This window comes from Penicillium waksmanii (genome assembly GCF_028829765.1).
Source record: "Penicillium waksmanii strain IBT 27052 chromosome Unknown utg000009l:1.0-4314994.0:1.0-4318279.0, whole genome shotgun sequence".
Taxonomy (NCBI): Eukaryota; Fungi; Ascomycota; class Eurotiomycetes; order Eurotiales; family Aspergillaceae; genus Penicillium; species Penicillium waksmanii.
Window position 1 is genome coordinate 577,767 of NW_026643255.1, and position 14,318 is coordinate 592,084.

The 14,318-nt window shown below is 48.1% G+C and overlaps 5 protein-coding genes across 5 annotated transcripts; 3 read left to right on the forward strand and 2 right to left on the reverse strand.

Annotated features, from left to right (window-relative positions):
- Positions 1 to 2,236: 2,236 nt before the first annotated feature.
- On the forward strand, positions 2,237 to 3,452 carry N7481_010580 (zinc-binding alcohol dehydrogenase family protein; the record flags this gene model as incomplete). Its single annotated transcript, XM_057269799.1, has 4 exons — positions 2,237 to 2,383; positions 2,458 to 2,579; positions 2,648 to 3,192; positions 3,241 to 3,452. 4 exons carry the CDS (start codon positions 2,237 to 2,239, stop codon positions 3,450 to 3,452), a joined length of 1,026 nt encoding a protein of 341 aa, XP_057116973.1.
- Positions 3,453 to 3,867: 415 nt separating this feature from the next.
- Positions 3,868 to 4,885, reverse strand: N7481_010581 (lipase family protein; the record flags this gene model as incomplete). Its single annotated transcript, XM_057269800.1, has 3 exons — positions 3,868 to 4,531; positions 4,586 to 4,754; positions 4,807 to 4,885. The coding sequence occupies 3 exons, from the start codon at positions 4,883 to 4,885 to the stop codon at positions 3,868 to 3,870; spliced, it is 912 nt and encodes a 303-aa protein (XP_057116974.1).
- A 2,646-nt stretch (positions 4,886 to 7,531) lies between these two features.
- On the forward strand, positions 7,532 to 8,080 carry N7481_010582 (uncharacterized protein; the record flags this gene model as incomplete). The annotated part of the gene is made up of 2 exons (XM_057269801.1): positions 7,532 to 7,633; positions 7,697 to 8,080. 2 exons carry the CDS (start codon positions 7,532 to 7,534, stop codon positions 8,078 to 8,080), a joined length of 486 nt encoding a protein of 161 aa, XP_057116975.1.
- Positions 8,081 to 8,414: 334 nt separating this feature from the next.
- On the reverse strand, positions 8,415 to 11,247 carry N7481_010583 (protein arginine N-methyltransferase; the record flags this gene model as incomplete). Its single annotated transcript, XM_057269802.1, has 4 exons — positions 8,415 to 8,723; positions 8,811 to 10,369; positions 10,440 to 11,064; positions 11,134 to 11,247. 4 exons carry the CDS (start codon positions 11,245 to 11,247, stop codon positions 8,415 to 8,417), a joined length of 2,607 nt encoding a protein of 868 aa, XP_057116976.1.
- A 221-nt stretch (positions 11,248 to 11,468) lies between these two features.
- Positions 11,469 to 13,875, forward strand: N7481_010584 (DEAH-box ATP-dependent RNA helicase PRP43; the record flags this gene model as incomplete). Its single annotated transcript, XM_057269803.1, has 3 exons — positions 11,469 to 11,755; positions 11,831 to 13,697; positions 13,756 to 13,875. The coding sequence occupies 3 exons, from the start codon at positions 11,469 to 11,471 to the stop codon at positions 13,873 to 13,875; spliced, it is 2,274 nt and encodes a 757-aa protein (XP_057116977.1).
- Between the last annotated feature and the right edge of the window lie 443 nt (positions 13,876 to 14,318).

The window sequence follows — 14,318 nt, forward strand, 5'->3', positions numbered from 1 at the left end:
ACTCCATCTGCCACGAACTGAGTACGCCATTCTCCTCCGCCGCGGAGCAGCACCTCCACCGACACAGACAATGATTCAGGAATACAGACAGTGTGACTGGATAATTGGTCTAGAGAACCATTCTGGTGGAGAAAGAACAAGCGAAAAAGCAAAGACCTATCTCCAGAGCAGCATGAATCGAACAATTTGGTGGCTCCACCAGAAAAGCTTGGGTTGGCGGATGACGGCAGCAGCTTGCGTGGTTGGCCTGGCGCGGTGGATCTAACCGGACGACCTACGTACACCTCGTCAAACACATTTTCCTCGGCACGCAATCTGGAGTACTTTAAGCCCCAGCCTGCTCTTGGAGAGAGGTAATCCAAGGACAATGCAAAAATAGGATGTCTCTCCCATGGTAGAGGTCTCGTGTCCTAGGAGTGCAGGCAACATTCGGTGGATTGTGGTCGCTTCACACCAAGAAGACCCACTGGCCACGACGCAGCTGTTATTGTTTTATCCCAGCCAATGAATGAGCCAGAATGCTAATGATAATTAATGCAGTTCTAGCCAAAGCTAATTGTATTGTATTATCTGAGCGATCACGAATAGAGTACGGTAGTACGCACGACTCACAACCAAAAGTCCCGACAAATATGCACTCACCCTTATTCCTATCATCCCTTTTTTTTTCGAAAGCCCTCAACACAGAATTTCCAACCTTGGAATGGGTTTGAAACTTTTTTGAGAAGCTCATATAGCCGCGCCGATTTCTTTTACCTACTCGTACTCACTGATTGACGGGAGCTCTAAAAGCTGAGCAAAACAAATCTGTTCTTTCTTAGTGGAGAATCTAGTCTTTTGGCAAAACATAGTGGCAAGAATTCTTTTTGGTTTAAAGGATACGCTTGCAATCAAGCGAAATTTTCTGCCTATCTCTGGAGGTGGCTATTGGTATATACTAGTATTGAAATGTCGGATTTTAATAATTTACTATACTTTCTATAGAAAGCAACGCCAATGTCCTATGTTCATGAATCGTTGACACTGAATACAAATCGGCGATCTATTTGGTGAGTCTGGACATGACCTTTTAGGTGTTGCGGCATTACTAGCAGCGACAAAGAAGCTCATAGTCAAAGGCAAATGGACGAGTGTGGGGATATCTTAAGAATACTCCAGATGGCGGAGGCGGAGATCAGGAAACTCGATCTAGGATTGTAGATCGTGACGCTTTTTGACACACCATAGCATGTATGGCAGGTGAATAGGCTCCGAGTCGGTGTTTTTTTAATCGAAGAAATCCAAAAAAAAATTAAAAAATGACTAAGAGGATTGGAATTGGAGGCTCTGAATGGTGGTGGATGAAAGAAAGAGTGAGACTCGGAGAAGACTACCTAACCGGGGAAGGAGAATTCCGGAAATGCGATCTGTATCTATGCCTGAGGCATCTTTTGCCTCAGCAGTAACGTAATTCCCAAGCGAATCGCGCACCCAAGCGAGCCGCGCAGCTGAATACACATAGTAAATGCGATAAATTACAACTTTCTATCTCAACAACCACAAATCATTTTTACTTGAATATTGAAGTATGGTCTTTTATCAGCAAAGAAAACAATATGTCTAAAATCTAGGCGATTTAAATCGTTAATTTAGAACGTTACCATATAATACGCTGTAATTTAGACCTTTCAGAAACAAATTTATATATCTCTACCACGCCGAATCTTCCTTTTTATGTATCTCACCAGTGCACTAGTATTACTACCTAGAATATAATAATTCAACATGGGTACTAAAATAGACGTGGTTGTTGAGATAGAAAGTTGTAATTTATCGCATTTACTATGTGTATTCAGCTGCGCGGCTCGCTTGGGTGCGCGATTCGCTTGGGAAATACGTTAGTTAGTTAGTTAGTTAACTGACTAGTAAAAATGGCGATGGTGGGATAGGTGGGAGCCGACGAGGCTGGGGAAAACAGGTTACAAACCGTCCTGACAAATTACCAACACTCATTATGTGACCACTGGCAATCCCTCACTAAAAATTATCTCGATGATCAATCTAGATTACCAACCAGTAGACATAACATAGAATTAAACAAATGCGCTCCTAGGTTGGGCGTGGCATCATGGACGCCAATTGATTTAAAGCCAGCTTTATTCCCTCCAATGTTATGTGTGTACACTTCATCGCATAAACCTTGGAACTACATTGTAATTGAACCTCAATAATAACCTGAAAACAACACGAACGAAACATGTCTTCATTCATCAACGAAGCGGCGTGGATTGCCTCCGCCAAATCAAAGCCGCTACAGGTTGGCCCTGCGCCAGCACCAATGCCAGAAGAAAATGAAGTTGTCATCAAAGTCGCCTACGCCGCTGTCAATCCTGTGGACTGGAAGGTTGGATAACCCAAAATCCAAAATCTGTGGATAGAACACGATATCTAAACAGAAGGACCTAACATATGTAACAGCTGCAAGAAGAAGCCAGCTTCGAGCTAAAATATCCCTTCATCCTCGGGACCGATGTCGCGGGCACCATTGTTCAACTGGGCTCCGGCGTTACTCGATTAAAGCTCGGACAAAGAGTTATTGGGTAGGTCTACTCAGCACAGCCTTGGTCTGCTTATGGATCCACGGGGACGGTTTCTAACAACACTTTAGTCACTGCGATGGCTTTGTGTCAGGAAAAGCATCCAACTGCGCATTCCAACTATACACTACTTGTCGCGAAATCTTAGTTGCAGCCGTACCGAATTCTCTGCCGTTGGCTAATGCCGTCGTCCTCCCAATCTCTATCAGCACGGCTTCCAGTGCTCTTTTTGTCCAGCTCAAGGCGCCGCTGCCCTCATTAAACTCTCAATCCACAGGGAAAAAAGTCCTCATATGGGGAGGTAGCTCCTCTGTCGGAAGCTCCGCCATCCAACTTGCACGCGCTTCTGGTCTTGAAGTTATAACGACCGCTCGCAGTGCAAACCATGCTCTTGTCAAGCAACTCGGGGCAACCGACGTATTTGATCACAAAAATACCGATACAGTTGATAAGATCTCGAACATTCTTAGACCGGGTGATTTAGTTGTCGACTGTATCAGCAGTGAGGACACCCAGGTTAAATGTGGAGAGATTTTGTCGCGGACTGGCGGCGGAAAACTAGCAATTTTGGGTTTTCCCAAGGGATCGGTCCACGAAAGTGTGGAACGAGTATTTGGTATTATTCTACCCCCCCTAGGATGAAACATTTGCTGATACTCCGAAGTGAACGGTCTAGCTCCGGGGTTCACGAATCCTGAAGTCGGGGACGCAGTTTGGCGTCAATACATCCCATCAGCCCTCGCCAACGGAAAGTTTCAGGCAAAGCCAGATCCTATAATTGTGAAAGGTGGTCTCAGTAAATTACAGGAAGGTATAGATCTTCTTAGGGGAGGTGTCTCGGCGAAGAAGGTGGTTGTTGAAATTGCACAGGAATAGAATGCTCCTCGTGAGACCTTCCATATTGACTGCAACTCAGGACATAGCGATGAGTTGATTGAATTGGACTTTGAAACTATACTACTCCAGGGGTCCTTTACCATGGGTATAGGCTAACAGTAAGAAAGCAGCGTCTGGTTCAAGTTTTTAAATATTTCCGGGTCTTGGTTGCTGACTATATTTTGGAAGTGTAAATGAGTTTTATCAAAAGTTAATTGGAGCAGATAAATTGTATCCCCAAATATTTGTACATTGTCTCTATTCCGACGATCGGAGATAAAAGTAATATATATCTTGGAGCTCTGATAAAACTAATCATTGACTAATAATTATCCATTCTCTATCGTACTTCTAAAATTAAAATATCATGGTTCCAGCCAGAGTCAAAGTACATCACGCCATGACTAGTGCGTGATTATTTAAGGGGCAGGCCAGCTCCCAGGCAGCCGTCTGCTTCGTTGAAGTACCAGTGGTGGGCAGAGAATGCAGTCAATGAGGGCACGCCAGTGCCAGTGTTCCCTTCCCAGTTGATACCCCCCTGGAGAACCTGGACCTCGCTGGCAGATACAGTTGCGTTGTTTGGTGCTGTAATGTAGTACTCGGGGCTGACGTGAACGTATCCCATAGCGATCAAAGGCAGTTTGGGAACAGGATCGTCGATGTGTGTGAAGCGGTAGTTATTTGGCTGGGCAGAGATATACTTGGCCAGAGCGGGATTGGCCACACGAGGGGATGCATATGCGTAGAGCTTAGTAGACGGATGACCCTTAACACGAAGATCAGCAGCAGCGAGGGTAGCGACTCCAGCGCCCAAGCTGTGACCGACGACAATCAATTCGTAGTCGGGATTTTTAGAAACGGTTTCGTTCAGGACCTTTGAGATGGGATCGCGGACGTTGGTCCACGAACTCCAGAATCCCAGCTCTGCAGAGCAGCCATCACAGAGTTTCGGGTCGGTGTAGAAGAATGAAGCGTCGGCGATCCAATTGCGAACCGAATAGGAGCCACGGAAGGCCAGAACAATGGCCTTGTTGGTGTTGTCTAGTGCAATGTAGCCGGCGGTATCGGTCAAGGTGGTGCTATGTCAATCAGTGAGGAGTTCTACTGGGTCTCTGAATTTGTGGAATACTCACTTGGAAAAGTCATACACGATACTAGTGTCACTCTTCTCTACTTGAGGACAGTTGTGAGCCGAGCAGGTCAACTTGTGACCAGGCTTAGAAGCATAGTTGTCGTAGCAGTAAGATGCAGCCGCATACTCAACCCAGAATTTGAACTGGGATAACTCATCCGTTGGCACATCTGCAAAGGCATGAGTGCTAGAACAAAGTGAAATTCTTCTATACCATCTTACCTCGAGTCTGCAGGTTTTTTGGCAAAGCATGCCCAATGGCAGAGATGGCAGACAATGCTGTCAGGATTGAGAAACGCATGATGATTTAGCAAGATGTTTGGTTGATAGAAGTGATTCCCATGGCCATTACCTGCCCTTTATATTCAGCTGAAGCCATTTCGGTTCCACGCGGGAGAATAGCCCGGTTCCTGCATTATTATCCACCAGGAACGTTGCGTACCATGCAGTGAGCGACGAATTGAATGCGTGATCTGACGAGACTGGTAGTGATTGACAGCCTGATTGATTTTCCAACGAGCCGGGTTACCTCGGTGCATCGGTGTACTTTCCTTTTAGCATTCGATCTGTGAAGATCAAATTGCCAATCGGTGGTTAAGGCAGCCCGATGCGGACCCATTTGGAGTGATTTTTGGAGCTTGGCTATCGACAGACCGTGGATGACAATGGGGCTCCGCGGGCGTCTAACTCTTTCCGGTGGGCTAGTCCGGGGAGGATTTAAGACAAGCGATGAGATGGGCGATGATCATCGAGGGCGAGGGCGACCACATGGGAATGGCAAGATAGATCGCCGAATTTCTGCCGTTCGCTGACTTTGGATGATGTACTCCGTACTTGTGGAACAAATGTGTTTGGCCTGAGAGCGAACGCCTAGCTAGCGGCTAAGAGTGGCTTGAAGCGATGAACACCTTGGCGATTAAGGTAGGGCACGCTAAATCCGCCACTGAACGCATGCGGGCAGGAATGTTTCTGCCCGATGCCAGCCAACCTGAGTGGCCGGGGTTTGCTTCCAGATTGACTCGTCTGCATTTTAGTTCAACTTGAAGGAACTATGCCGAGGTTGGGTTGTACGAAAGGGATTACAGGAACAGGAACAGGGTCTCGCATCGGCCGACCCGTTCATTCTCTCAGATTTCAATGTGTAAAGGCGGGTCCAGCTTTGAGAATTAGAACACAAATTGATTAAAATCGAACTCGTGATCGGGACCTGACCCACTCTCGGAATGTTAGATAACCCCGGCGCGGCCAGCTGCGCAATCTGATCCGAGGTCCCAACTTGAAGATGTGAACGTGCTTGAACATTGCCCCAATTATGTACAAGAGGCGCCTTTTAGTTGTCGATACTCATGCCGCTGTTTATGGATGATGACTAAAATTTATAAGTTCTCAAACGGTCTGCGAGAGTTCTAGAAAATGATATCAGGTCGGAAAAGTATCAATTCACCTCCATTTTCCTACCCAAATGGGTTATCGATTCTCATTTGACGTAATGTACCGATGCGGAATATCTAGAACGGCTGTGCATATTGTTCTGCTTAAATTGGGGATACAAGCAGCAAGTGTGGTCGTAGATACTGAGCTTAAACACCTTGATGTATTACCGGTGACTAAACTGCGAGACGACAAATGCCCTGTACTACATAGCACATATTTATCTTTGGACATTAGGCAGACCCCAGGCTTTTCATAGACAACCTTGGAAGAGAGATGATTATTATATGGAGTACTCATGCTTCAGATCTGATGTGAGATACCTGCGATTCTGGTTAGCATTGAAATGCGCACTGCACCGCCCTGTGTACCTTGTGTATGCATTGAGTGCCGATCGTTACCTGCCCACGGTTAAGATGACACCCCCACTAGAAAGAGAGACGGATGCCAATCGTCGTGACAAATGAGGATACAAGCCCAAACAGAGTGATTTCACCAGCATAGTTCAGTTTCGCGCCTAGATGGTTCAAGCCTCTCATTTAAGCGACCAGTAAGCGACCCGAAGGTTAATATTCGATGTTCAGGGCTTCACTCACGGTCGCTCACTGGGGCAGTTTCAGAGGCGTTTGCCAAGCGCCAATCTCATATTCAGGCGGCAAATCAGACATGTTCATTGGAGCCTCCCGGGCGCCTCTCAAGGGGCGTGCGCCTTCAATTCTGCCTTGACCTGACCTGCGGTCGGAATCCTTAACAGCGCCCTTGTGCTCTCGATGTTCTAACATCTCAAAGCGACATACTAGTAATTTCTTCTTCCTTCTGACCGTTTTGTCTGCACTCCAATGCCGAGATTCTATATCGGCATCTCCAAGCTCTAGTCGCGTCGCTAGATAGGAGCGAACCCAGCATGAGGTTTTCCTTGGACAGTAGCGATGTATTTCGTATCTGCTACGCGGTCTTTGAGCTTCTGATTGCCCTAGGCCTGATAATCTTGTTCACGGCACATATTGCTCTCAAAAAAAGAAGAGGCAATGCCCTCAAACCTCTGCCTTTCAAAGCTTTATTGGCATCCATGCTGTTTTACTTTGGGTAAGCGCGCGAACGTGGCAACTAAATATCTCGCTATATAGTTATCAGCATTGGAATATCGCTAATAGTCCTCTATTTTGTTAGAGCTGAGATCTGCATCGGCGTTTATAACTCCATACGCCTCGCGGGCGTTCACTTGAAGGACACATATCCCTCTGCAGAGCCGATCAGCGAAGGCTTGATGTTGATCGCAATCAACCTTCTGTTCTACATATTTTATGCAACCATCTACACTTTTGGACAGCAAATTATTGGTCAGAGCAGCTATTGGCCTCGAATAAATAGGTTCCACTGGGTGCTTATGGGAATATTTGTCTCTATAAGCATTGTTGACTTTGCTTGGTATGTGTATAACATACTGAGCCAAATGCAGTATATACGACCCAAATACACTCTTCAAGTCGATCATTACCAGACATGGTCAAAAATCATGTCGGTAAAGTGGATTTTATTCTGGGTGGGATCTTGGGAGATCTTGGGTGCCATGATTTTTATGGGCATACGGACGTCATCTCAGGCACCCCATGTGAGAGTAAGTTGAAACTTGAAGGCAATCCCCATTTCATCCCACAGTTAACTAACAACGACTTCGAAGATGTCGACATACTTTGCTTTCACTGCGAGTGGCTTTTTCTTTGCATTGAACGGGCTTTGGGCTATTTGGAGCATCAACTCCTACCTCGCACACATCTACCCGACACAGGTGGCTATTGCTGTCCGCGAGGTTGTTCAATTTTTCTTTTGCATGGGCTCCTATCTTGGGCTTGGGCTATGCGCCTGGAGATTTCCCGCAAAGTTAAACGAAGATTTGGAAGGTGCATCTGTACCTACCATGATCATCAGACGATCAGAACGCCCAGTGGAGGCAGATTCGCGAACTCCTCTATCAGAGACCGACAGATCGCAGTCAGTTGCGGAAATTGCTGCGACGAGGCCCATCTTGGAGGCCGATTCAGATGTCACTCATGAGAAGCCGTGAACACATTAAGCTACCCATTTAATTAATGATCAAATTAACAATAGAATGCGACGATCATAAAGTGTCCGCTAGGCAGCCAGTAGCATGCCCATGATAAGAGGTATTCGTCTTGTATCATAAACCTTGGAAACGATTACAGTTGCGGCAATTTGTGAGCTTTCTACAAATAGGTTTGTAATAATAGTTGCCACGCGAGTTTGAATACACGCTTGGCGGATTTTCTGTTCTAGGTCGTCAATCTATTGGCCTCCAAGGGTCTTTTCTTTTCGTAAGTCCTGCAGTGATAGATATAGCAGACAACGTATCAGTCTCCGTCATCAGCCATAGTATACTCTCACATCAGACAACCATCCTTAATGCTTGAATGCAGGTCACTGATGCCAACCCGCACGCGGCGATATCCGGCTGTGCTTCCAAGTCCTCTTTGGTTTCTTTGGTTGTTGTCTTTGATCTTGAGGCTTTCAACGCTGGGTGAGATAGGCTGAGCGCCGCTCATCATTGGCGCGGCAGGCTTGCTGGTAGACGCGGAGGTAGGTTCCAGAGCAAAAACCTCAACCATCCACTCATACCAGACCTTACGGTCATCTGTCTGGCGGTACATTGTGACAACAATCTCACCGTTGTCGGGGACATTCAGGGGAGTCTAGTTTTGCAGTCATGTTAGCACACGTCGCAGTCAAGATACCCCAATCAAAAATGTATGGTACAAGCTTGCCGCAAGAAGTCTTACCTTCAACGGGAAATATATAGGGAACCAGCTGATCATGCTAGCACTCTTCTCTTCCATCGTTACCGGATTGGTCGAGAGTTCTACGTCCCCATATAGAACGGTTTCAAAGTACCCAGCCAGGCCGTGGCACGCACCACGGTTCTGAGCAGGGAACGACAGACGGGTCTGTCGCACGTTGTGGGCATTTGATATGGTGGACGAGGACGGCGTTTGGTCCGGGATGTTCCGGTTCGGGTGAGAAAAGGACCATGCTGTTTGGACGAAAGGGGTTTGAAATTCGGTGGCCGTGATCGGTACGCTTGATCCAGAAGAGCGGTTTGCAGGGTTTTGGTTTCCGCTGTCAGGATTAACTGGGGCCTCATGTGAAGACAGGAAATCGATAGCGTGTAGCATAACAACGTAAGGCGTCTCCGGAGCAGCCGGGTTGGAGACGGTTTGGCTCATCACATCTGAGTGCAATTTGGGGGCTGAGACTGGGGTAAAATGAGCCGAGTATGAAGCCGGAATGGAAATGCCATGAACAGGATTGATAAGATCGTTGATTCCATCCAAGCACTCAGGAGACAGCTCGTTATCGGCGAACGAGCCAAGCAATTCGGAAACCACTATATCGACGTGAGTGTACGAGAGATTGGTGGTGTTTTGTTCCGGTAAATCAGATCCTCGACCCGGGTCATTCTCGCCCTTGTTCGGGGCATATAATAGGGAGTCCTCGATGCCCAACGATTCACCGACATGGTCCTGGCTGACCTTGCCTCCTGTTTGACGCCGCACACGCGGTCCTTTCCAGCTCCGCATGTCAGACTTGACCAGTGTGGCCTTACCACCCCAAGTAGTCTCATTATGTCGCTGCAACAGAACGAATGCATTTTCGTTCTTTTCAACGACCCATAGATCAAGTTCAACCCCAGCCTCCTCACTGGCCTTGAGTGCTCGAGTCACAAGGGGTCCGCGTCCAGCACCCACGACAGCAAGAATCACCTTTCCATCCGGGTGGGATGTTGGTTTCTTTTGATCGGCCCAGTCTCTTAGCGCCTTTGTGATCGCACGCTCATACCATTCATACTTGATCGGATCCTTTTCAAAAACCTCATAAGTGATACTCTCCAAATTGACGGTTAGCGGTTGCAGAGGAGCCTGCAAATAGTCTTGATACCCCACGCCAAATCGCTCAATGGGGGTTCGCGCAGGTTGACGCTGCTGCAGATTCCGAATATAGGAGAGGTGTGGGGTTGGATCAAAATGCTTCTTGGCCGATCCCGCACCCTGAGACAGGCTGGGGTACTCGGAGCCGGAGAGAGGAGACTTGTTTTCCTCGTCCTCATCCACCTCCGCGTCTTCGATACCAGGAATTGACCCCACATCACAGAGAATAATCCAAGGTACGGTTCGGAGACGCATCATCTTTACAATCAAAGACTGGTGGGCCTTGGATAGTACCGGATACCCCTTCTGGTTTTTCAAAAAGCATGAGCCATCGATGGTCAAGAGATGCACGGGTTCTGAGTGCCAGCGTGATTGCACAGTCAGAGGGGGTAGCTGCCTTGGGATCACCAGGGCTTTCATATCATTTAGCAAAAAGTGATTACAGAAGGGGCAAGAGAGGGGGGAGGTCTGAGCGCATCTTACCTACGAGCAACCTTGTGTGGTATTTACAAGTCTTGCGAATCATGTCCCAGGCATCCCAAGTGCCAAACAAGTCCAATTTAGGGGACATGCCTTCGTCGGGTAGCAGGTATTCTGCTCTGGCAAGAGGAGCCAAGTCTCCAATCGTGTCAACTTCCAGCTCGGGGCTATCGGTCATTCGAAGCCAGATGTGAAACTGGATGTAGGGACCAAGGTTGATCGCATCTTGAATAGCACGAGCATAGTAAGCCACTCCTTCCGAATGAAGGTCTCCATGATGCAGTTTAGGGCTCGGCGCCAAGAGATACCCGATGCCACAGAAAGCAGCGTATGCAACTTCTAATAGAAGCACTTGCCGCGACAGGTCTGCAATCAAAGGGTCAGGCGAGCAGAGGTCAATCCAGCTACTAATCACTCCGACAATTTGGCTAGTAGCATCATTGGGAGTGAGATGGGTGTCTAATTTCGACAGGGCTGGCACAACTAGTGGACGGGTGTTCTGGGACGTTCCCATAGTCCCAATGGAGTCATATGTTGGGGGCTGAAGGTTGGACAGATAAGAGGAAAGAAGCCCTAATACCCGTGAATGAAAGTGAGGCGTTGTAATAGGCACCGTCAACATATCATACTAAAGCTTCATCAATACTCGTACTGGCAAGTGATAATAAAAATAGCATGGAGGGGGGGGGCTACCCACGTTGGATTCGTGAACCTTGAAGATGGTATCAGTGGTCACGGCCATGGATCGGTTACTTTCATGGTGACCGATCAAGAAGGCCGGGCCTGGATCGTCAGAGGCGTAGTTTTCCATCTTGATCAAAGCTCTGTGGCTTGTCTCAAGCTTTGATATATGATATCCGAGAGTATGTACCAGGGAATCCCTTTCGCTTGATTGTGGGGAGCGGCAGAATACTCCAGGCGGTGAGGGCGGCGATAGGCTTTCTCTATCGCCCTCGTCCAGGCCGATCCGAGATTTTTTTTATCGCGCTCGACTTTTTACCACCTCTTCCCGACTTACGAGCATTGCGCACTATGGTTGATCGTCGTTCAGATCCGGAGGACGGTTCGCGAGCAAAGCGTCAGAAGATGGAGTCCGGAGACCCCAAGAATAATCCATACCTCGCCCACATGTACGAGGATAATCACTCCAAGGCCGACTCCAGCTCGGCCTTTGCCAAGTTCAAGCGCCATCAAACTACGGCGGCGCTGGCGAAAAAGGCCGAGGATGGTGATGTGAATCCATTCAATGGCCGGCCTTTTTCCAGCAGATATTTCTCCATCTTGAAGGGTCGTCGCGATCTCCCCGTGCACCAGCAGCGGTGAGTTGAAGCCCTCCCTCACTAATTATTCTTGCGAAATCCACTCCAGTTATACTAATATATATCTCCTTTCAGTGATGAATTCCTGCAACTCTACCAGCAATCCCAAATCCTCGTCTTCGTTGGTGAAACCGGTTCCGGAAAGACCACCCAGATCCCGCAATTCGTCCTCTTCGATGACCTCCCCCAGACCCAGCGCAAGATGGTTGCCTGTACCCAGCCTCGTCGTGTTGCAGCCATGTCTGTTGCCCAGCGTGTCGCCGAGGAAATGGATGTCAAGCTTGGTGATGAAGTCGGTTATAGTATCCGTTTCGAAGACAAGACGAGCTCGAAGACTCTGTTGAAGTATATGACTGATGGTATGCTCTTGCGAGAGGCCATGAATGATCACAATCTGTCGCGTTACAGCACCATCATGCTTGACGAGGCTCACGAACGGACAATGGCTACTGATGTTCTCATGGGGCTTTTGAAGGAAGTTGTGGTGCGCCGCCCTGACCTGAAGATTATCATCATGTCTGCCACCCTTGATGCGCAAAAGTTCCAGCGGTACTTTTTGGATGCGCCTCTTCTGGCAGTTCCCGGACGAACCCACCCCGTCGAGATTTTCTACACTCCCGAGCCGGAGCAAGACTACGTTGAGGCCGCCATTCGGACTGTCCTACAGATCCACGCCACCGAAGACGAAGGAGATATTCTGGTTTTCTTAACTGGTGAAGAAGAGATTGAAGACGCCGCGCGCAAGATTGCACTTGAGGGTGACGAAATGGTCAGGGAAGCCGATGCTGGCCCTCTCAAGGTGTATCCGCTTTACGGTAGTCTGCCTCCCCACATGCAACAACGCATCTTCGACCCTGCACCTCCGGCTCGTCGCCCCGGTGGCCGTCCCGGTAGGAAAGTCATCATCTCCACCAACATTGCCGAAACATCTCTTACCATCGATGGAATCGTGTATGTGGTGGATCCCGGGTTCTCTAAGCAGAAGATCTATAACCCCCGTATCCGTGTCGAATCTCTTTTGGTCTCCCCCATATCTAAGGCCTCCGCACAGCAGAGAGCTGGTCGTGCTGGTCGTACGCGTCCTGGAAAATGCTTCCGTCTTTATACCGAGGAGGCTTTCAAGAAAGAGCTTATCGAGCAGACATACCCCGAGATTCTTCGGTCGAACTTGTCCTCGACTGTGCTTGAATTGAAGAAGCTTGGAATTGACGACCTGGTTCACTTTGATCTGATGGACCCGCCTGCGCCAGAGACTCTGATGAGAGCGCTAGAGGAGCTCAACTACCTCGCTTGTCTAGACGATGAGGGTGAACTCACCCAACTTGGTCGTCTGGCATCGGACTTCCCGCTTGATCCGGTTCTGGCAGTCATGTTGATCAGCTCTCCCGAGTTCTACTGCTCTAACGAGGTTCTTTCCATCACCGCCCTACTTTCCGTTCCCAACGTGTTTGTTCGCCCTGCGTCCCAGCGAAAGCGCGCCGATGAAATGAAGGCTCTCTTCTCTCACGAACACGGCGACCAGTTGACCCTCTTGAACGTCTACCATGCATTCAAGGGTGCTGAGGCGCAAGCAAACCCCAAGCAGTGGTGCCACGACCATTTCGTCTCCCTCCGTTCCCTGCAGTCTGCCGATAACGTTCGCATGCAATTGCTCCGCATCATGGAGCGCGAAGAACTCGACATGGTGTCGACCCCCTTCGACGACAAGAAGTACTATGAGAACATCCGCCGCGCTCTGTGTGCTGGCTTCTTCATGCAAGTTGCCAAGAAGGAATCTCAAGGCAAGAGCGTATACACCACCATCAAAGATAACCAAAGTGTTCTTTTGCACCCGTCCACTGTCTTGGCCCACGATGCGGAATGGGTTTTGTATAACGAATTCGTTCTTACAACCAAGAACTACATTCGTACGGTGGTTGCTATCAAGCCCGAGTGGCTATTGGTACGTTTAGTATTATCGATCCATTACTATCTATTTACATTTGCTAACACTGAAGCAGGACATTGCACCCACATACTATGATGTCAACTCGTTTCCTAAAGGCGACATTCGATCATCTCTCCAGCGTGCCGCCGATCGCCTCGCTCGCAAGGAAAAGATGCGTTCCGAGCACCGGTAGACCATTGTCTTTTCTTTGTTAGACCTTCACGGCTCAATGTCCTCGTTTTAGATTCCCTTTTGTCAAAATTTTCTGGTAAATGCCTAAAAGCCTTCAGGTAGAAGTTCAATCTTTGTATTATATTCGGTGCACCTCCCGAGTCCTTTACATCAAATCAATGTAACCTTGGAAGTGGTCCTTCAAGTTCTTTCTTGGTATTATAGTGGCTGCTAGGGAGGGGTAAAGTTCTGTCAACGAAAGCTCATTGTATATGATACATGTTCTCTATTGTGATTGAGTCACTTCTCATAGAAGTGCTGGGGTAATGTACAAAATTTATAACCACCGATCGAAGCGCCAAAAACTAGTTTTTCAATAATGCATACACGGGCTACCAAGTCGTCTCTCTCAACTACCTGGGTATGCCGAAATTCGGTCTACCAATATGAGCTTGTAGAGATGTC